Below are 20,729 nucleotides of genomic sequence, written 5' to 3' on the forward strand. Positions count from 1 at the left end.
ACTTTTAGGCATTTTAAAAGTACTTCCAAACGAGCTCTAGATTGAGAAGTTCTTGTGTGCGGTCCACTGTATGCACTAAAACAATAAGAACAATGTTAGGGAGCCCAAATTTGCAAACCAAATGATGTGTCACCAATAAGAAGCAAACACGTTAATTGACACTTAATTAATAATCCAATAATCTACGACGACATTATTTGGTTAGTAAATTTAGTTAAAAAAAATTGATCACCTAAAATTATCCAAACAATAAATACAAAATTGAATTAGTCCGGACCATTAAAAAGTTACCGAAACAAAAAACATTATGGGCTTTGTCTTCTTTCTACCGTCAGCAATCAGCATTGGCTTGGCTTGCTTATCATGTCATAGACACAGCTCAGGTGGAGAATTTCTACTGCTCGAAGCTATACAGGTCCAGGCAGCTAAAAGCAAGATAAGAACAAAAAGAAACAGAGTTAACAATGGAGGACTGGCTATCAATGCCAAAGGTGGAACTTCACGCTCACCTTAACGGATCCGTCAAAGACTCCACTTTACCATTACTTCTCTCTCTCTCTCTCTCTCTCTCTCTCTCTCTCTCTCTCTCTCTTTGTTTTCAGGAAACACAATCTAATCTTTGATAAGGGTGTCATAGTTTTCTCAGATGTGGAGCACGTTATTCGGAAAAGTATGCCCCTTTTCTCTTTCTTGCTTGCTTTCTGTTTGGTTTCATTATTGTCCGGCATGCTAGGTTTCTGAAAACTTATGATATATATATATATGTGTTTTCATAAAACCTAGGGATTAGTACGTTGATAACTGTTTTACTATATATATATATATATATATGGTCCACTCATGTTTGTTTTGCGCACCCTTCAGGGTTTAGAATCGAGGCATATAATCCCGGCGTCCAGGCACTTTCGCATCGGCATCTTCGAGTCCTCTCGGTGTAGGACCCACTCCTTTGTTAATTCAATTTTTATATTAATTCGTTTAGTGTTATAGATGTGTGCTCTGAACACGTTCCTTAAATGTATATTCTTGATTCTTTTATATTTCTAGGTCTTTTCTATTCCTTATTTTTAGCTTTTGCATTCAATAAATGGCTTTCGTCACCCGCAGGTGTCGGTCAGCACGTGCCTATCTTGGTATTCGAGGAATATCGAGATCGGGGCGTGTCACACATATTTAGAACGACATCATCTGCACATTTTAGTTTTAATTGATTTTTATAGAGATGATCACTATATAGAAATTCATAATATGAACGATTCAGGAGCACAAAATTTTATAAGTCAGTCACTAAATGAAATAAAGAGGAACTCCTCGTCAATTTTAAACAGTATAATACAAGATTGTAACAAGATTGCAATATGTACAATCTTGTATGGAATTCTAGTCAATCTGGAGAGACAGAGCCAACAGAGCAACCGACAAGATAAGTCACATATAAGTTGAAAAATATGCAGCACCTCAAGGCGATGACTCAGACTATAACGGCGACGACGGGACAATGACTATAACCATTTTATGGGTATTAAACTAAAACTTCTGAAAAGAAAAAAAAGTTATGCCCCCAACTTCCCGGGAGGAAGTGAAAGTGTCAAACCATCTAGTCAAAACTTAAAAGCAAAGTGAACAGACATTCCGATCTGAGTCCTTAAATCCGGAAAAGGAATCCTTTTCCTGGTGATCTAGGGGATCTATAAATTATGTTCGTTCATCGTATATTGTGCGGTTAGTTTTCATTAGATACTATTTATATTTAATTTTAAATGATTTCTGATTGCACGATGTGCGATGAATGGATATAATTTCTAGATCCCCAGAAAAAGGATCCTTGCCGGATCCTTTTCTCTTAAATCCAACCACCCACAAAATACAATTCTTTTTTGGAAGTTTTAACAAAACACTCTCTATACTGTTCACTTTTAATGAAAATAACATTTTTACTATAAAAAGTCACTCCTGATACTATTAACTTACAACAATTTTTTGTCATTTTGATTAAAACTCAAAGTTTTTAAGCTCTTTTCATTAATTTTCCTTTTTTTTTTTTTTTGTTGTCGAACAAAATATAATTCTAAACATTAAATTGAGAGTGGTTTTCTCCACACATTATTTTTTCATCTCACATACTTTCTTTTTTTTTTTTGTCCTTTAGATTGATGAATTGAAGAACATTAAAGAAAAGAAATAAACAAGATATGTGTAGAAAGTAAAAGACGGGTGTGTGGATAACACCACCATAAACTAAAACATCCGCCCAAAAGTATTATGGATTTTTTTCTCAGGAAACAATCCTCTTTTCACTGAGGAATGTCACAAAAAGAATTTCATCACACACTAAGAATTAAGTGAGATTTCTCTTGAATTTGACTTTTTAAGGGTGTTTCTATTAAAAAGGAGTAGCTGTTGGGGTTTAGGGTTCAGGGTAATATTACTAATTAAATAATTAAATGATTAAATGATTTGAGATTGAATTAATTTTAATGCAAGAATGATCTATAGATAGAGACTTAAAATTAGACCGTTCGGAAAGAAGGGGCATGCTTAAGTGAAGTTAAAGAAATAATGAATGCTTGAGGGACTACGCTAATTACCATTTAAGTGTATCTTCATGCAATGATAATCTACAGCAAGCTAGCTAGCTCTCATTCCATCATTTTGTTTGTCCTACAATGGCATACTCTCCTTGGTTTCAACTTTCCCTTTTCATTCTTTTGCTTGTAGCACAAAGTCCGAGCAAGGCTGCAACGTGTAATGACTGTTTTGGTCTCAACTGAGATGGCGTGATTGATTTGGGGTTTCCAAAGCTCCGTCGTTCGGTACAAGCTTTCAGTAGTAACTAGGTTTCAGGTGAACTTCCAAATTTAGGTTTGCAGACAACGAGAGCTGGTATCGCAAAAGGCTGCAACTCAAACATTCCACAAGCAATCTAACTGCTTTACAGTACAAGTTTCTATCCAACATGCCACAAGAAATTTAACTCCGACTCAACAGTCTGAACAGCAATATATGTAACTACTGAGATTGGCCAACTGAAACTTTTTTAAGAGTTGGATCCTAGTGTCAACAACTTCTAACATTCCAGACCAAAATATCAAACCTCGCAAGATTGCAGACATTGGACCTCTCTCCAGAAATCTATCAGTCTTCCAGCATCCTAGTTTCGCTATCAAGTCGTCATTTCTTGTCATCATTTACTGTTGCATACAATAATCTGGCCAGCAGTTTTCTTTTGAATATTAAAATGCTACCTAACCATCCCGTCATGTTTTCTTTTGAAATTAAAGTTCCGAAAGCTTGAAATGCCGCTACCACAACAGACCAAGACTAAAATCATTTTTACCTGCAGTCTTCTTTTGGCTCTAGGTTAGCAATAGTAGTGATACAATAATCTGGCCAGCTGTTTTCTTTTGAATATTAAAATGCTACCTAACCCTCCCGTCATGTTTTCTTTTGAAATTAAAGTTCCGAAAGCTTGAAATGCCGCTACCACAACAGACCAAGACTAAAATCATTTTTACCTGCAGCCTTCTTTTGGCTCTAGATTAGCAATAGTAGTGATACAATAATCTGGCCAGCTGTTTTCTTTTGAATATTAAAATTGATTTAATACTAAAAGTATGATAGATGCATTTTGACAGATATAAAACTGTTCCTATTTAATAATGAAAAAAGTGTAAAGATTTAACCTCTTGGTCAACAAAGACAACGTCCAAACTTGCAGGTTGATAATCAGCTCCAATATTTTTTGTCACCTAAATTCTGCATATCCTAATTTGTAGTTTCCTTGTTAGCTTGTATGATAACAAAAATGCCCCATCAATCTATACAAAGTAAATTTAAAAGCAAAAAAAATCCTCAAACTCGTACGACACACACATGAAACAAAGAATACGTTACAATTTTGAAAAATAGGCAAAAAAAGAAAAAGAAAAATGAATTGCATTCATGCTACAATTACAAAAAGCAAACTAACCTTATTTACAAAGTCTTCATGTAAACAAAGATTTCAATTATCAGACTTCAAAGTCTTCATGTGCACAGTGATATTGCAATTATTTTTCGAATTCTTTATTTAGGGCATCCACCATATTTACAACATTAAAAAATAAAAACAATATAAGTGGCAGCAATTGAAGAGTACAAACAGCATCCATCTTCTCATCAATTTCAACGTTTTGGCATTTTTTTCAGAAAACTTTAACGAAAAGCTTTCGGTATTGTTCATTTTAATGAAAAACTACATTTTTACACTAAAAAATTAATCCTGATACTATTCATTTTACCCTTTATTTTGTCCTTATCGTTAAAACTCAAAGTTTTCAAACCATTTTCATTATTTTTTTTTTATTGTTGTTAGAATTGTTCATCAAGTTATGTTAGAGATAGCTCCGTGTCCTTTTTCAAAACCATCCTTTTTCGTGCAATTTTTTTTATTTTATATAAACGTCTTTTGTACGTTTGTAATCTGTGACTGTGATTGTCACATCCCAGTTTCGGCTCCGCCGTAGCACGATATTATCCATTTTCGGTCCCGGTAACGCCCTCACGATTTTGTTTTGGGAACTCACATGAGAACTTTTCAATGGGTCACCCATCCTGCGAATGCTCCCACCCGAACTTGTTTAACTTCGGAGTTCCAATGGAACCCAAAACCAATGAACTCTCAAAAGGCCTCGTGCTATATAGAGGTAGGCATGTACATATAAGGCGCATCACCCATTTCCGTTGGTCGATATGGGATGTTACAATCCACCCTCCTTAGGGGCCCGACATTCTCGTCGGCACACAGCAGAGTGGCTCTGATACCATTCTGTCACATCACAGTCTTGGCTCTGCCGTAGCACGATATTGTCCGTTTTGAAGTAGCTAGCTGTCATTTTGTACTTTTCTGGGTTAGTGGGATGTCTAGGATTTGGACGAAAGTTGTGTTTTATATCTTGTTATAAATCTCTTACGGACTACTTAGCCTTTTTAACCACTGGTCTTTTTCCTTGCTTTGTTTATGGCCTTTTCTTGGGGCTAGACTGTTTTTTAGCCTTCTTTGTTGTACATCCCATGGTAATTCAACTTAAATTGTAAAAGGGAGGATTGATAAAAAGAAAAAAAGAAAGAAACCAAACATTTAACCATGACATATAGCAAATAGATTAACCTATGCACATACAGTCAATAAATTCAGTAAAAACTGAAGATAAAGAGTAAATTCAAACAACTGAGAAACATACATGAAGCAACACATGGAGAAAAAGTAAAACAATTGAGTAAAAAAATTGAATAATATATATATATATATAACAGCTAGAAGCATGCAGAGAGAAGTTGTCACATCTTGGGCTCGACTCCGCCGTAACACGATATTATTTGCTTTGGGTCCCGACCATGTCTTCACGATTTTGTTTCTGGGAACTCACATGAGAACTTATCAATGGGTCACCCATTCTGAGATTGCTCTCGCACGATCTCGCTTAACTTCAGAGTTCCTAAGGAACCCGAAGCCACTGAGCTCCCAAAATGCCCCGTGCTAATTGGAGGTGGGAATGTACATATAAGGCATAGAGGATCCACTCCCCTAGACGATGTAAAATCTCACAATCCACCCCCCTTAGGGGCCTGACGTCCTCGTCAGCACACTTCCAGCCAGGGATTGACTCTGATACCCATCTGTCACATCCCGACCTAGGCTCCACCACATCCCTGGCTCGACTTCGCCGTAGCACGATATTGTCCGTTTTGGCCCCCGACCATGCCCTCACAATTTTGTTTCTGAGAACTCACATGAGAACTTCCCAATGGGTCACCCATCCTGGGATTGCTCTTGCGCAATCTCGCTTAACTTCGGAGTTCCTAAGGAACCCAAAGCCAGTGAGCTCCTAAAAGGCCTCGTGCTAATTGGAGGTGACAATGTACATATAAGACATACATGATCCATTCCCCCTGGACGATGTGGGATCTCGCAGAAGTGGTAAAAATCCCAAACTTATTTGATTATCTTGAAAACCCACCAGATCCTTCTCACACTCCAAAATCCAAATAACCACTTAAAATCCATAAAATTACAATGAAATCAATACCAGAATGCACCAAACAACAGTAAAAAAAATGCAGTAAAGGCAAGGAAGAATTCAACAACCCATATAAGCAAAAACATTCATACCTCAATTGAATTTTGAACTTGATTCTTGCTTAAAAATCTTAATCTACAAAACCAAATTAGTTTTATTAAACTGAACAATCTAAATCAGCAGAAGCATTCATACCTGAACTGAATTTGCAGTTTGATTTTGTCGCTTAAAAATTCTAATCTACAAACCATATCAATTTTATTAACACGGATAATTAAGATTTGATATGCCAAATTATTATGAAAAAAAAGCTATTGATGAAGAAATTTTTCATTGTGCCTAGAATACTGATGGGTATTTTTACCACGTGCAAAATTAAGGATAAAAACACTTAAAATATTTACAAGAGTACAAGGTAATCGTAGTATAGCAACTCAAGTAAGGTCGTTTTCCACAGGAATTGGATGAATAATTTATGTTAAATCAAATGTTAATTAATTACTTAAAACAAAGTTTTGGAAAAAAAAAGTTGATTTGGTGATTTCAAATAATAAAAACGAATTTAATAGAAAATAATTAAGTAAAGAATTGTAAAAGCCTAGGGTTCCGCCACTACCTTAACAATCATATGTAATTCTTCCAATTACTTATGAATTACACATGCATATTTTGAAGGTTAGGTTTTCCTAAAGTATGCCTACTTGGACCCCCAACATAGAGCGTATATAAAAAATGCAACTCGTCTGTGATATTCAGATTAATTATAAACATGTAAGACTCATTAAGCTTTGTGAAATCTTTTGAAAAATCATACAACCCTTAAGAAGTGGTATTCATCCTAAGTGAACTTGCTCATATTAACCACAAGAAGCCATCCTCAATTTCAAGGACCGACCTCCAACCAAAATTGCATCAAATTACTTTTCTAAATATCCTAATAGTAGCTAAGCGTTAAGACAATTAGATAGTTTAAACCAGTGATTAGTAATTCAAACCTGCATGCATAATATCATAAGCAAATTGAAAAAAAAACTACATATTCTTGCTAAGGCTCGTGGCATCGCCCTAGCAAAAGAGATTAGTTACGAACAATTATAAAACAAATTATTATTAAAAACAAGGACAGAAAACACCTTGAAAATAGCCAAAGGCTCTTTAAGCCGAATTCTCTGGTGCGTTTACTAATCCGTAATCAAATTGAGATGAATTGAATTGAGGAGAAATTAAAATGAGGTAGAATCAGAATTAAAATCAGATTCAGATTCCTGATGAAGTTCTTCCCTGTCATCCTTGCTCCCTCATACTCTTCTTACCATCCCCCAATTCTTTTAGCTTCCTTATCTTTTTTCTTTTCTTTTCTCCGTCTTCTTCCCATCTTCTTCCCTGTCGATTCAATGCCGATGCGCACCGAATGAGTTACAAACCCAGTTGTCGCCAACGACAACCTATTCTTCACCAACTACATCTTCGAAACCCATCCTGAACCAATCAGCTTGGGCCCCGTCATCGTCGGTGGACGGGATTTAGCTGGTGTTAGCATTCTGCTAAAAGGCATAAAGACATGGGTAGTTTGGGTAGAAAAGTTGGATTCCTGATGAAGGCTTCTCCTCAGAATCCAAATACCACCTCTATGAAGGGGATCTAATTCCAGGAGATTCAGGAGTTCAATTCCTAATTTTGTGTGAGCCCCACCTTGTTTCCAATTACTGAAATGTTTGGTAAATGGTTGAATGCCTTGAAAAAAGTGCAAATCTGTTTCTTCGTATTCCATTCCGGTTACGTAAACACGGCCTAAAGTAGTCTCATCCCTCTCTCTGTCTGTTTCTCCCAAACCCTAATGGCTAAATATCATTATTTATACTACTACAAAATAAAACCCTAAAAGGTCTTAGAATAAAACTAGGAAACATAATAAAATAATAAAACAGAAAATAAAAGGTTTCCTATTTGAACTAAAATTCAGATTTTTTCAGAAAATCAAACTTTTGACTAACCAAATCAACTTTGATTTGGTCCCAAAATGTCTCTTTTGAAAACTGAAGACGTTCCCTACAAATCCTCAAAAGGAATCTTCGTCATAATACACCATCTTGACCTTCAAACTACCCAAAATGTCCAAAAACGTCAATTTAGAAAAATTGCACACTGGGTCTTTATTTCATCACCACAGTCAAACGGCTTGGTAGAAAAATATGAAATTTTTACACAATCATCTTGAAAGACTCACGAACACCCTCCAATTAGAATTACTCCAAAATTCATCCGTTTGATCACTTTTTACTCCAGATGAAGTCGAATGTCCTACATTGAAAATACATAACAAAATATCAAAATTCTACCAAAAAAACTATAACTAAGAATAGAGTAAAATATATAATATAATATGGACTCATCAAATATAAGTATCATACCATGTGTCATTATAAATGAAAGGAAGTTTTATTTTTTAAGTTGTTAATTTTTTAACACAAGTATCTTACTACTTGCACTAGTGATACGTAATGTATCACTTCGTGTTCCGGACACATTAAAAAATCTCTTCTATTAATGATATTATTTTTACTTGAAGATGTGCAGTCCACATTCCAATGAATTATAAACATTATATAACAACGTATGTCTGGCTGACAAAATATCTAAAATTAAAATTACTTAGTATTACAATTTATTAATATTATTTCATTTGTAAATAAGATGTTAAGTTCAAATATAAGAAATGATGAATCCGTAACTAATTTATTCCTCCATGCTCTCCATACTACGAGGGCTAATATTGCAAAAGGCTGCAACTCAAACATTCCACAGGAAATTGACCCAAAACAAAAAAAAACATTCCACATGCAATTTAATTGCTTTACTTTACAGTGAAAGTTTATGTCCAACGTGCCACAAAAAATTTAACTCTGAAAAAAAACAGTCTGAACCGCAATATACGTACATACTGAGATTGGCCAACTGAAACATTTTGAAGATTTGGATCTTAGTGTCACCAACTTCTAACATTCCAAACCAAGATATCAAACCTCGCAAGATTGGAGAGATTGGACCTGTCTGCAGGAATCTATCAGTCATGCAGAATCCCAGTTTCGCTATCAAGTCGTCAATTCTTGTCATTATTTATTATTGCATACAATGATCTGACCAGCTATTGAATATTCAAGTGTGTGTGTGTGTATATATATAAATATATATATCTACAATTACATCTTATCTGTTCATCGTACATCATGTGGTTATCGTTCGTTATGTACTTTGTGTATTTAATTTTAAATAAAAAATTCATAATAATTTATAACCGCATAATGTACGATGAACAGATAAAATAGATCCTCACAAAGAGAATCCAAATCCCAATTCCCCATCCCTTGTCTTGTGATGAGTTGTGAATACCACCTATTCCCCTTTGATTTATGGCAGTTGATTGTGCCTTGTATTTAGGGCTAGTTTGGTATTGCTGTGTTTTAAAAAAAAAACTACTTATGTTGTGCTGTGAGAATAAACAGCTGTAAAATAAAGCAGCAAATTGTTTGGTAAACTTTTTTGTAAGCTTTTGTAACAATAAATAAATAAATAAAAAGTTTGATAGTGTTTTGTAATCTTTTATGTACAACAGCTATGACTGTGTGAAATGACAAAAAAAAATGTAATACTAGATGTGCCATTAATTTAATTTTCTTAACAAATAAAGGTAAATTACTAAACATACTTTATTTTTAAAAGGAAAATATTTATAAACTTTAAATATTAATTAGTATGACAAAGTTATCCCTTCGTTGTAGTTATTTCAACTTTTAAAAATTTAATTAGTTATGAAAATGTATTTGTTGATATGCCCAAAGTTATCCCTTTCTCAAACTCTTCTCTCTCAAGAACCCAAAATCAAGCAGCTTTGGCGGTCAAGAAAAATGAAGTGCAAGCTTTAGTTTCTTGCGTTGGCTTCTTCGACGAGCTTCAATCTCACTCCGCCGTCCTTCCCCCTTCAACCTCTTTTTACCCGACAAAAACTCCACCTCCAATGCCTCCAATTCCAATCCATAAACCTTTATGTCCCATCATGTCAGATACCAAAAGATGCCTTTCTAAAACTCAAATCCAAATTCATACGAACTCCAAATCTTTCGAATAAGAAGTTGTGGGTTCATGAGTCGGATGATGGAGACAAATCCAACAGGTTTTGAAGGAGAGAGAGAAATCAATTTGAAGCAAAGATGGGGTTGGGTTCGAGGGACGATGGAGATCTGCAAAGCCATTTCCGGTTTGGTGATTAGAGAAGGTGGTGTGGATGCAAATTTATTCCTCCTTGATCTTGGACAAAATTGCACCTACAAAACAATTAACACCTTTGGTTAAGGCCAAAAGTCTCACGCGCCCACGATGAATGAGGGGGGTTTTAGCCGAAGAACCTCCGATGCCAAAGTTAGAATTTAGAGAAAAAAGTGTTTAGAGAGTTTTCGGAGTTTTGCAAGAATGTGGACTTAGGTTTTTAGAGAAAATGGGGTTCAATATATAGAGCAGGGTTTGAGAAAAGGTGGCCGGCCCTATGGGGTATTTTTGTGTGAATGGGTGATTTAATTGGTAATTAATGGATTAATTAGAAATAAATCCATTAATTAGCCAATTAACTCAATTTATATGGAATGTTTTGAAGGTTATGAAATAATTACCTTGTGGAAAATATAGGATGAGGATGGATGAAATAACTTTGAATTTGTTACCTATTTTGGGCATTTTTGACTTGATTGTGGGATGATTGTCCACTGCTCGGGCGTAGGAATCCCGATGTGTCTCGAGGGTAATTTTGTCCTTTTTACCCAAAAATCCACGTGTCACCTCTTGATTATTTTTGGCTCCACAGGTGGCAGAGCCGTTTCAATTTGACGCATGCTTCCAGAACGAGTCTGAGAGATTCCAGTTTGAGTATTAAGGACAAGGCCTGTCATTTTGCAAAAATGACGAGGACGAGGGTGTTATTGGACTTTATAAAGTTTCATTAAAGATGCAATGTAGCTCCACGTGCTTTGGAAAAAAACCAGTTTTCCAAAGCAGCATTTAGCTGCTTCGGCTTTTCTGATGATTTCAGCTATCAATCACCACAGCCTCTAAAATAATCCTTTTTTTTTTTTTGAGCTTACCAAACACCTTCAACATAAAAACTTCAAAAATAAGCAGCTTGTTTTTTTAAGCACCTCAATGCCAAACCAGGGCTTAGTATTTCTTTCCCTTGATTTGAGGAGAAGGTGAGGTGTGTTGTTCGACAGTTCATGCCCTCCCTCTCAATCCCATTCGCTTGAAAAAAACGTTACCATAGACTAAGACTAAAATCGTGGAATTTTTAGATCTACGGGTCCCCCAGGGCCCACTTAAAGGTCTATCCAATAGAATTCGGACTTGTTTTCAATCTTTTCAGAAAGTGCTTCTTAAGAACTTAGATGCCGGACCCACACTTCCTGGTGACCAAAGCCTCTTTTCAGGACACCTCTCGATGACAAGCCTTTGGTTTACACGGGCCTGTAACCGTGCGGTTTGATACCATGTTGGAATTTTTAGATCGACGAGCCCGAGGGCCCCGCTCTAACAAGACCAATAGAGTCTCCAACTTGGTAATTACCACTTACCAAATTCGTCAAGTGTGTGGTTATATCACAAAAAACATCAATATTAATTAGAGTAAAATTTAAACCCAATATTTTCTTTACCCCCACCGATATGGGATAGCTAACAACATGCAAAAACGGCCGTTTATATACAAGGATGTGGTATGTTTGCAATTTCTACAAATATGGACCTTCCAGCACGCATAATTATGTGTTCCGATGTTGTTTCTACATCCTTTTGTCTATAAAAGCAGTATACACCTTTGAGCAATCTAATATACTTGCATGCCACTTTCAACAAGAACCATGGCAGTGCAGCCTAATCATCTAACTAAATCATATGTCCTCCCACTTTACATCTTGTTTATCACAAGCGGTATTTCTACAACCCATGCTGCTTGCTGCAAAATGGACCAACAGTCTCTTTTTGCTTCATTTGACATCGCTTCTTCTAGTTTAAACTGGTCTTCCAACGATTGTTGTCGATGGGAGGGCATCACTTGTGATATGGCTGGTAGGGTCACCCATCTGTTGTTGCCCTCCAAACGCCTCAAAGGAGTCATTTCTCCATCTCTTGGAAATCTCACCCATCTCTCCTACCTCAATCTCTCCCATAATATACTTTCTGGTCACCTGGAAGCTGGATTCTTTCTGTCCTTGGGTCGCCTTCAGATCCTTGATTTGAGCTACAACCTTCTCTCTGGAGAACTACCGCTATCTCCACCGCCAAGTTCTATCCGAATAGTGGATTTGTCCAGCAATCTATTCAACGGAACAACTCCATCATCTTTCCTCCAGCGTGCATGGAATTTGAGCAACTTAAACGTCAGCAACAATCTCATTAAGGGCCAAATACCATCTTTCAACTGTTCTTATTCTCCTTTTGTTATAAGCTTGGATTTCTCCCATAATGATTTCAGTGGCATAATTCCCCTTGGACTTGGTAACTGTTCAAAATTGGAGCTCTTTCGTGCAGGTTTCAATAGCCTTTTGGGGACACTTCCATGTGATATTCACAACGCTCGAGCACTTGAAGAAATTTCGTTGCCTTCCAATAAGCTTTCCGGGGCCATTGGTGAGAACATTGCCAATCTTACCAACCTCGCAATCTTGGATCTCAACTCTAATCAGCTGAGCGGCACACTTCCTCTTCATATTGGGAAGCTCTCCAGATTGAAGCTCATAATCCTCCATTTCAACAATCTAGAGAGTTTTCTGCCTCCGTCTCTGATGAATTGCTCAAGCCTTACAGAACTGAATCTAGGATTCAACCAATTGGAAGGAGATCTCTCCGTGCTTAATTTCTCCAAACTTACTCAACTTATTAAACTTGACCTAGTGAGTAATCACTTCACCGGTCCCTTGCCAATAAGTGTTTACTCATGCAAGTCCTTGATAGCACTCCGACTGTGCTCAAATGATCTAGAGGGACAATTACAGCATGAAATTCTTTCTTTAAAATCCTTGTCATTCCTTTCGCTTGCTTATAACAGATTGACCAATGTCACAGGGGCAATGAAGATATTGAAGGATTGCAAAAGTTTAAGGGTACTCTTTTTTACAAATAGTTTTCTGGGTGAAGAAATGCCAGATGGTGATCTCATGGTTGATTCATCTGGGTTCCAAAATCTCTACCTTATCTGTTTGGCAAGGTGCCAATTGACAGGAAAAGTACCTGTATGGCTGTCGAAGCTCAAGAAAATGAAGGGGTTGAATCTGTCTTTTAACAGACTCACGGGACCGTTACCTGGTTGGTTGGGGACTCTTCCAAGTCTTTCCTTTATAAACTTGGAAAGTAACTTCATTTCAGGTGAACTTCCAAATGAGCTTTGCAGACTACAAGCACTCAGATCGGAAAAGGCTGCAACTCAAACAGGTCACGGCGATTTTGAGTTGCCTGTCTACTACCAACATTTTAATGGGTCTGCAACTATATTACAGTACAAGTATTTGTCCAACATGGAGGCAAGAATCAACCTCAGGAACAACAGTCTAAGTGGCAATATACCCCGCGATATTGGGCAATTGCAACTTCTCCAAAAACTGGATCTTAGTTTTAACAAATTCTCTGGCAACATTCCACACCAAATCTCGAACCTCCGAAACTTGGAGTTATTAGACCTCTCAAGAAACGATCTTTCTGGTGAAATCCCAGCGTCACTATCAAGTCTTGATTTCTTGTCTTCATTTGGTGTTGCCTACAATAACCTCCAAGGCCAAATACCATTAGGCACTCAGCTCCAAGGCTTCAATGCTACTGCCTTTGAGGGTAACCTGGGACTTTGTGGTTCCCCGCTTCCAAATGAGTGCCCGAAGAAAAGTCCAGGTGATAGTGATACGACAAAGGACCGGGAAGATGTACATGACTCTGGGAATGAAATTCCATGGCTTCAAATTTCAGTGTCTCTTGGTTTCATTGTAGGGTTTTGGGGAGTTTGTGGCTCTTTAGCTTTGAGCAGGTCATGGAGATATGCATATTTCAAATTTTTCTCCAATGTTGTAGATAGCTTTGTCCGTTAATATAGTGTACTTTTCTTCGAGAAATAAAAGACTTATTTACTAGTACACATTACTGCTGCAATGTTGCATCACAACAATCTTGATATACAAGAGCGTTTGATAATCAATTTGTTTTCAACTTTCAGTTTTTGTTTTCACTTTTCTGAAAACTGAAATTTGGGTTGGTAACATTGAAAACTAAAAACGAAAAACTGAAAACTACTTCTTCCTTGAGTTTTCAAAATTTGACCTTGAGCTTTTCCTTTTTGACTTTCAGTTCCAAACAAGATTTCACTTTTAAAGGCAAGTTATTTCATTTCTTAAATCATAGGTCTTTTGTTTCTTATTTTACTCTCGGTGCCATTTCGAATACAAAGAAGACCAAGACATTAAACAACGCAATAAATACGACTTTGAATTAGTTATTTGCAGCTATCATGACTTGTATTACACGATATGATTTATCTTTGTTCTTCTTCTTCTTGGTTTTACACCTATACTTTAATTGGATTTCGATCCGAATCCAATGTATTAATAGGATATAGATTTGAGACTTCAATCCGACAGTTCGTTAATGATTCAAATCTGCTGTCTTTTATAGCAAATATGATTTGATAATAATCGGATTTGGTAACCAGATAGTCCGTTTTCATTCCGACGTAATACCATGTTTTAATCATTTTGCGATTAGCTAGGGTTTTGTGGGAGTTTTCCACCACTCGTGAAGCTCAATTCCTTAGGTTCATGGGCATTTGCTGTTGGGTGATTTGGAAGGAGCGATGCAATGTTATATATGTTTGGAGAGAGTATTGTCCTCGTCCTGCTGCGAGATCAAATCTTTTGCACCCAAAATGAGTTTATAAACAAGTGTCAATCAATAATTGAGGCCACACCCATTTTGAATGCAGACGATTACAGAGAGAGAGAGAGAGAGAGATTACCAAAATACAAGGGCAGGCCGCAGGCATATCCAAATAACAACTTACAAGCAAAAGTACATTGTGCCTTGTAATAATGGTTTTTAGTTCTGCACACAAGCAGCACACACTGAAGGTGTCATTTCAGCTCCAAATAGGAAAACAGAAGGGAAAGATATTGGCAAAACAATGTGGTGAGGAAGTAAATCCCTCAAGGCACTTGACACATTCAAAGTGCAGCACACACTGAAGGTGTCATTTCAGCTCCAAATAGGAAACAGAAGGGAAAGATATTAGCAAAACAATGTGGTGAGGAAGTAAATCCCTCAAGGCACTTGACACATTCAAAGTGCAATTCCTCAAACACCAAACTAGTTTCTATGCAGTGCTTGACATATACTATTACCTTCTGAAATGAATCTTGGAGCCATGTTAATTGGACGCATGTAGTGAGTAATTGTTCCTGTTGGCACAGGGGCAGCGGCAAGAGCAAGATAATGCTTCTTCACCTTTTTCTCCTGGGTGAAAGAAAAGATAAATAAACTTAATGACCTAAAGAAAACAAACTCCGTGTTGGAGGGAAGTAATAAGGAACCCCTCAGCTTCTGAGTTATCACACTCTGCCCTCCCCCTCCCAGTAATTATGGCTATCAAAATTATGTATGCCAACCCATGAAATTGCAAAACTTACTCTGATTTTTCCGTAAAACACTGAGCAATACTCCTTGGTTCTAGCTAAGACAACACTGCAAGTGAGTGAGTAGCATTACCCTCTCTGTCTCGAGTCTCAACAACAAGAAAGACAACAAACTATTATAATAGAACATACCATCCTTCTGTACAATTATCAATCTGATGTGTAGTCATCAGGGGTGTTGTTAGTCCCAAGGCACGAGTGGCAAAGGTTGCACAACTTTCTTCGATGTTGTCTGTAGTTCCTCCTACCTGGACAAAAATTGTTATCGAATCATAGTGGATGTAAGCAACTAATTAACTACTCAAAAAACCATTTGATAGTGCCAGATAACAGATATCGAAATGTGTCTGTAATGATACGTACTGTTGTACCAGCAGGTTTGTCCAAAACCACGAATTCATCAGTTACAGCTACAATTCTTGATTTCCAGTCAATTTCATAGCACCTGATCAAAATTTGATGTGAACAAGAATAACACTAGTAAAAATTATAATAAGGACGCGTAAAACATTGTGTTTTAACTAGGAAAACGCTTTGGGTGTACATGAACACGTAAGTAGGTTCCAGTTTCAACAAATTGGTCTGGATGTGTTATGCGGAAAGTCTTCTGTGCTTCTCTTACAGTTTTTCCATTGATGGAAGCTCTATCTTTTAGCACTGATGGTGCTGTAACTTCTTTAAATACCCTCATCTGCTCTGGGGTTGCATTTGGAGGAGGCCGTGGACAGACAAGGGCATAATATACAGCTCCAAAATGGATGAGATCTGCAACAAACCTTCAAAGAATGAAATTTTTTTTTCTATTTATCAACTCGAACTTGATGCGATGGCAAGTGCCTTCGCCCATGAGCGGTAGGTCTCGGGTTCGAGACTTGGGAGCAGCCTCTCTATAAAATGGGGGTAAGGCTAGCCGACATTCACCTCTCCCAGACCCTGCGTAAAGCGGGAGCCTTGTGCACTGGGTAGGACCTATCAACTCGAACTTGATAATGACGGAAATCATATGCCATAAATCAACAGAAAAACAATTAGAAGACAAAAGGAGCAGCACTCACTGAAGAGGAAGATCCAGAACTTTGCAGATATATTCTAGTACAGGCCCCCCTTCTGAAACAACCAAGTGCTCGATTCTTGGCGGTCCATTGTCTGAGGGACATGGAAGCAACCGAGTATATTCAGGGTAGCTGAAAGAAGATATGATATCAAAGTCGGCAAACCATGGAACACAAAATGGCTGAAACTCTACGTAACATTTTGTTGTTGGCGACAATATATCGACACATTATCCATCACAATGATCAAAATTATAAAACTCTAAAACGATAGAGATTCAAAGTTTCATTTCCAGATTCTTTTGCTCTGCTCATTTTCTCAGTAACCAAACAAAGTGCTTCCGAATTAGACCAGTTTAATCCAAACCTCACTTTCAACAAACAGATACTAACAATTAAGCCAAAATCTCAGAGCTTCCATTTCCATTACAAAGAAAGAATTTGGTATTCTAAAACGATAAAGATTCAAAATTTCCATTCCACATTCTTAATCTCTGATCATTTTCTCGGTTACCAAACAAACTGCTTCCAAGTTCGACCTTCATTCGAACTCTCACTTTCAACAAATAAATACCAACCATTAAGCCAAAATCTCAGAAACCCAAAAACAAAAACAAACAAAAAAGCATCAAAGTCGGAAAATTTAAGGTACCCATTTGCAGAAGAAACGGAAGTTGGCTGCGAAACGTCTTGTTTAAGGGACTGACGTGCAGATTTTCGTTTATTCGAACTCCGAGAAAACCATGCCACCTTAACGTGCCTGTAGCTGTTGGAGTGTTCACTGAGAGCAACGTGGGTGAGTGCTAACGTGCGCACAAGGGCCGCCGGCCCACTGAAACCACGGCACCCGTTGGCCAACATTGAGGAGAAGCTCACCGGCCCCATCTTCTTCCTCCGGAGGCTGAAGCTGGATAGTAGAAACTGCTATTCGAGTTGATTTTTGAGGTGAGGTTTAACTGAGATTTTGATTTCTTAAAGCCGGGTTGTGGGTCGGGTTTTTACAGAGTAATGGACCGCGTCCAAAAGCATTATCCAAGCTCGATCCAGTCTACTAGTTATTGGGCCTCTGTTACCCAACTACCCTTGAGTTGGGCCCGATGGAGTTCTTAGCCTTTTTTCTAAAAAAAACAAATGAAAAAAACATGAAAATTTTTAGTTTTAACAATAAGAACAAAATAAATGGTAAAAGTGAATAGTACAATGATTGACTTTTTGTGTAAAAATGCAGTTTTTGTTAAAGTGAACAGTACCGGTAGCTTTTCGTTAAAATTCCATTTTTTCTACCCTCTAAGTGCTTGTGTTGGAAGTGTATTTAAAATAATTGAAAGAACTTTTAATGAAAATATATTTGGAGTTTTAAAAGTACTCTAAGCTATTCTAGCAAAAAGCACCACAAAGTTCTTGAAGGGTTTTTTCAGGATTTACTTGCAGTTAATCTTAAGTAATATGTCACCAATAAGAAACAAACATGTTAATCGACACTTAATTAATAATCTATTAATCTACAACCATATTATTTAATTTATAAATTTAATCTTTATGTCATTATCCGAACAATAAATATAAAACTGAATTAGTCCGAACTATTGAAAACTTATCGAAACAGAATACATTATGGGCTTTGTCTTCTTTCTACCATCAGCCATCAGCATTGACTTGGCTTGCTTATCATGTCATTGACACAGCTCAGATGGGAAAAGTACCTGTATGGCTGTTGAAGCTCGAGAAAATGAAGGTGTTGGATCTGTCTTTTAACAGACTCACGGGACCAATACCTGGTTGGTTGGGGACTCTTCCAAGTCTTTCTTTTGTAGACTTGGATAGTAACTTAATTTCACGTGAATTTCCAAAGGAGCTTTGCAGACTACAAGCGCTCAGATCGGAAAATGGTGCAACTCAAACAGGTCACGGCGATTTAGAGTTGCCCGTCTACTACCGAGGCGTTCATGGGTCTGAATCTATGTTACAGGTCAAGTATTTGTCCAACATACAGACAACAATCAACCTCAGGAACAACAGTCTAAGTGGCAATATACCCCGCGATATTGGGCAATTGCAACTTTTCCAAGAACTGAATATTAGTTTTAACAAATTCTCTGGCAACATTCCACACCAAATCTCAAACCTCCGAAAATTGGAGATATTAGACCTCTCAAGAAACCATCTTTCTGGTGAAATCCCAACATCACTATCAAGTCTTAATTTCTTGTCTTCGTTTGGTGTTGCCTACAATAACCTCCAAGGCCAAATACCATTAGGCACTCAGCTTCAAAGCTTGGATGCTACTGCCTTTGAGGGTAACCGAGGACTTTGCGGTTCCCCGCTTCCAAATGAGTGCCCGAAAAAGAGTCTAGGTGATAGTGATACGACTAAGGACCAGGAAGATGTACATGACTCTGGGAATGGAATTCCATGGCTTCAAATTTCAGTGTCTCTTGGTTTCATTGTAGGGTTTTGGGGAGTTTGTGGGCCTTTAGCTTTAAGCAGGTCATGGCGATATGCATATTTCGAATTTTTCTCCAATGTCGTAGATCGCTTTGTGCGTTAATCAAGTGTACTTTTCTTTGGCCACGGGAGTAGGTTGCTCAGTGCGTGATGCATGCGAGTGCGAGGCTTGGGTCGTGGCTTTGGTGCCATGGACCTCGCCGCGGGTAGTGGTGATCGTGATGGCCACCGCGATGGTTGCCATGGTGGAGCCCTATAGCGATGGTGCCACTCCTATGATCACATTTAGCCTCGTGGATCACTGTGGTCTCATTTCTTGAATATTGGAATTTTCACTTGTGGAATTTTCTAAATTTCTAGCCATTGTATTTCTCTTTTACGTTTTATCAAAGAATCTTTGCAAATAAAAAATTCTAATAATAAGAACGTGCGAAAAATCTACAAAGGGAAATTTTATTTGAACCCATATTTTGTATCTCAACACCCAGCTTACTTTTTATATCCACATTGTATTTGATTTATCTATGATTATCTGTTTACACCCAACATTATTTCCGAAACTACCCTTACTTATCAAAACTCAACTCAATCAAACTTCTTTTTACACCCAACTCAATCTACTTAAAAATAAAAAATAAAATGCTAACCAGTCCATCATCTCCATGCCCTTCTCTCTTTAAAAAATCCTTCCATCTCCCATGGTTGTCATTCTGCACCCCCGTCTACTCCTCCATAGTCATCCAAACCTCTTCCTCTTCCCTTTCTTCATCATTTGACATCTCTAAATTTCTAGAGCACTAATTAGCTTAATAATCGGTATGAACTTCTGGTTAGAGTGTAATGAGTTTGGTATGTTTCAATTAAATGAGAATCTTCTAGCCTATATATTCCTATATATGGTAGAAAATGGGTATGTCCATTATAACTTTTAGTAGATCAATGAATATTTTTAACCGTGGATATTTATTAGATACAAAAGTTGCGGACAACAATTCACATTACATTGAATTATGGCTAAAAAGTATATCGCCTTTGCACGTTTTATAGGTGAACTCATAACTAAGCAGTTTTTATTGTGGATTAAAACTTCGGGAATTGATCTAACCTGGATGTGTAATTTAGTTTATGCATTTTAATGATTAAACTGATAAATATTTTGACCATATATGACTTTAATATCGTAGTATATTCTAGTCTCAATATGACACAAAAATTGTGGACAAAAATTCACAATACATAGAACTATAGTTAAAAAGTATATCGCATTTGCACATTTTATAGGTGAACTCATAGGTAAGCAGTTTATTGTTGACCAAAACTTCGGGAATTGATCTAACTTGAATGTATAATTGAGCTTATGCATTTTAATGATTAAATACATAAATATCTCAACCACATATGAATTTAATATCGTATTGTCTTTTAACCTATATATTGGTATATGTGGCAAAAAAATGGGTACCTTC

The 20,729-nt window shown here is 37.1% G+C and overlaps 3 protein-coding genes and 1 long non-coding RNA gene across 10 annotated transcripts in view; 2 read left to right on the forward strand and 2 right to left on the reverse strand.

The window, feature by feature from the left end:
* The window catches only part of LOC126588007 (uncharacterized), a 48,875-nt gene that overhangs the window by 21,610 nt on the left and 6,536 nt on the right, over window positions 1–20,729 (reverse strand). The window contains exon 2 of the long non-coding RNA XR_007611295.1: window positions 13,862–13,927. This is a non-coding gene — a long non-coding RNA (uncharacterized LOC126588007). The remainder of the gene's footprint in view (window positions 1–13,861; window positions 13,928–20,729) is intronic.
* LOC126587999 (N6-mAMP deaminase) overlaps window positions 1–20,729 on the forward strand; it is a 75,038-nt gene that overhangs the window by 15,459 nt on the left and 38,850 nt on the right. For 2 of the 4 annotated variants that reach the window (XM_050253125.1, XM_050253124.1), the window contains exon 1: window positions 339–415. The exons of the other annotated variants lie outside the window; for them this stretch is intronic. The gene's annotated coding sequence lies outside the window, so the exon portion shown is untranslated. Of the gene's footprint in view, window positions 1–338; window positions 416–20,729 lie in introns of those variants that run through there. 4 annotated transcript variants of the gene reach the window in all.
* LOC126587995 (receptor-like protein 2) overlaps window positions 1–20,729 on the forward strand; it is a 32,755-nt gene that overhangs the window by 5,330 nt on the left and 6,696 nt on the right. The window contains exon 2 of one of the 4 annotated variants that reach the window (XM_050253114.1): window positions 14,113–14,218. The exons of 2 other annotated variants lie outside the window; for them this stretch is intronic. In XM_050253114.1, the coding sequence (XP_050109071.1) occupies window positions 14,113–14,173 (61 nt within the window). In that variant the 3' untranslated portion in view covers window positions 14,174–14,218. Of the gene's footprint in view, window positions 1–14,112; window positions 14,219–18,722; window positions 18,788–20,729 lie in introns of those variants that run through there. One more of the 4 variants, XM_050253116.1, reaches the window with a different exon arrangement.
* LOC126588005 (RNA pseudouridine synthase 6, chloroplastic-like) lies at window positions 15,005–17,788 on the reverse strand. Its single transcript, XM_050253132.1, has 8 exons — window positions 17,471–17,788; window positions 16,822–16,950; window positions 16,291–16,542; window positions 16,130–16,214; window positions 15,899–16,014; window positions 15,761–15,815; window positions 15,476–15,587; window positions 15,005–15,179 (listed from the first exon to the last, which is right to left on the reverse strand). Exons 1-8 carry the CDS (start codon window positions 17,701–17,703, stop codon window positions 15,010–15,012), a joined length of 1,152 nt encoding a protein of 383 aa, XP_050109089.1. The 5' UTR covers window positions 17,704–17,788; the 3' UTR covers window positions 15,005–15,009.

This window comes from Malus sylvestris, chromosome 10 (genome assembly GCF_916048215.2).
Source record: "Malus sylvestris chromosome 10, drMalSylv7.2, whole genome shotgun sequence".
NCBI classification, from domain to species: domain Eukaryota; kingdom Viridiplantae; phylum Streptophyta; class Magnoliopsida; order Rosales; family Rosaceae; genus Malus; species Malus sylvestris.

Bases quoted from the DNA above. Each gene is read 5' to 3' on its own strand.
- LOC126588005 (XM_050253132.1), bottom strand. From the start codon at position 17,703: ATGGGGCCGGTGAGCTTCTCCTCAATGTTGGCCAACGGGTGCCGTGGT. The intron at 16,543-16,821 runs GTGAGTGCTGCT...CATTCTTTGAAG, and splicing joins GTTCTGGATCTTCCTCTTCA to GTTTGTTGCAGATCTCATCC. The intron at 15,180-15,475 runs GTAATAGTATAT...GCTTGTGTGCAG, and splicing joins TCCAAGATTCATTTCAGAAG to AACTAAAAACCATTATTACA.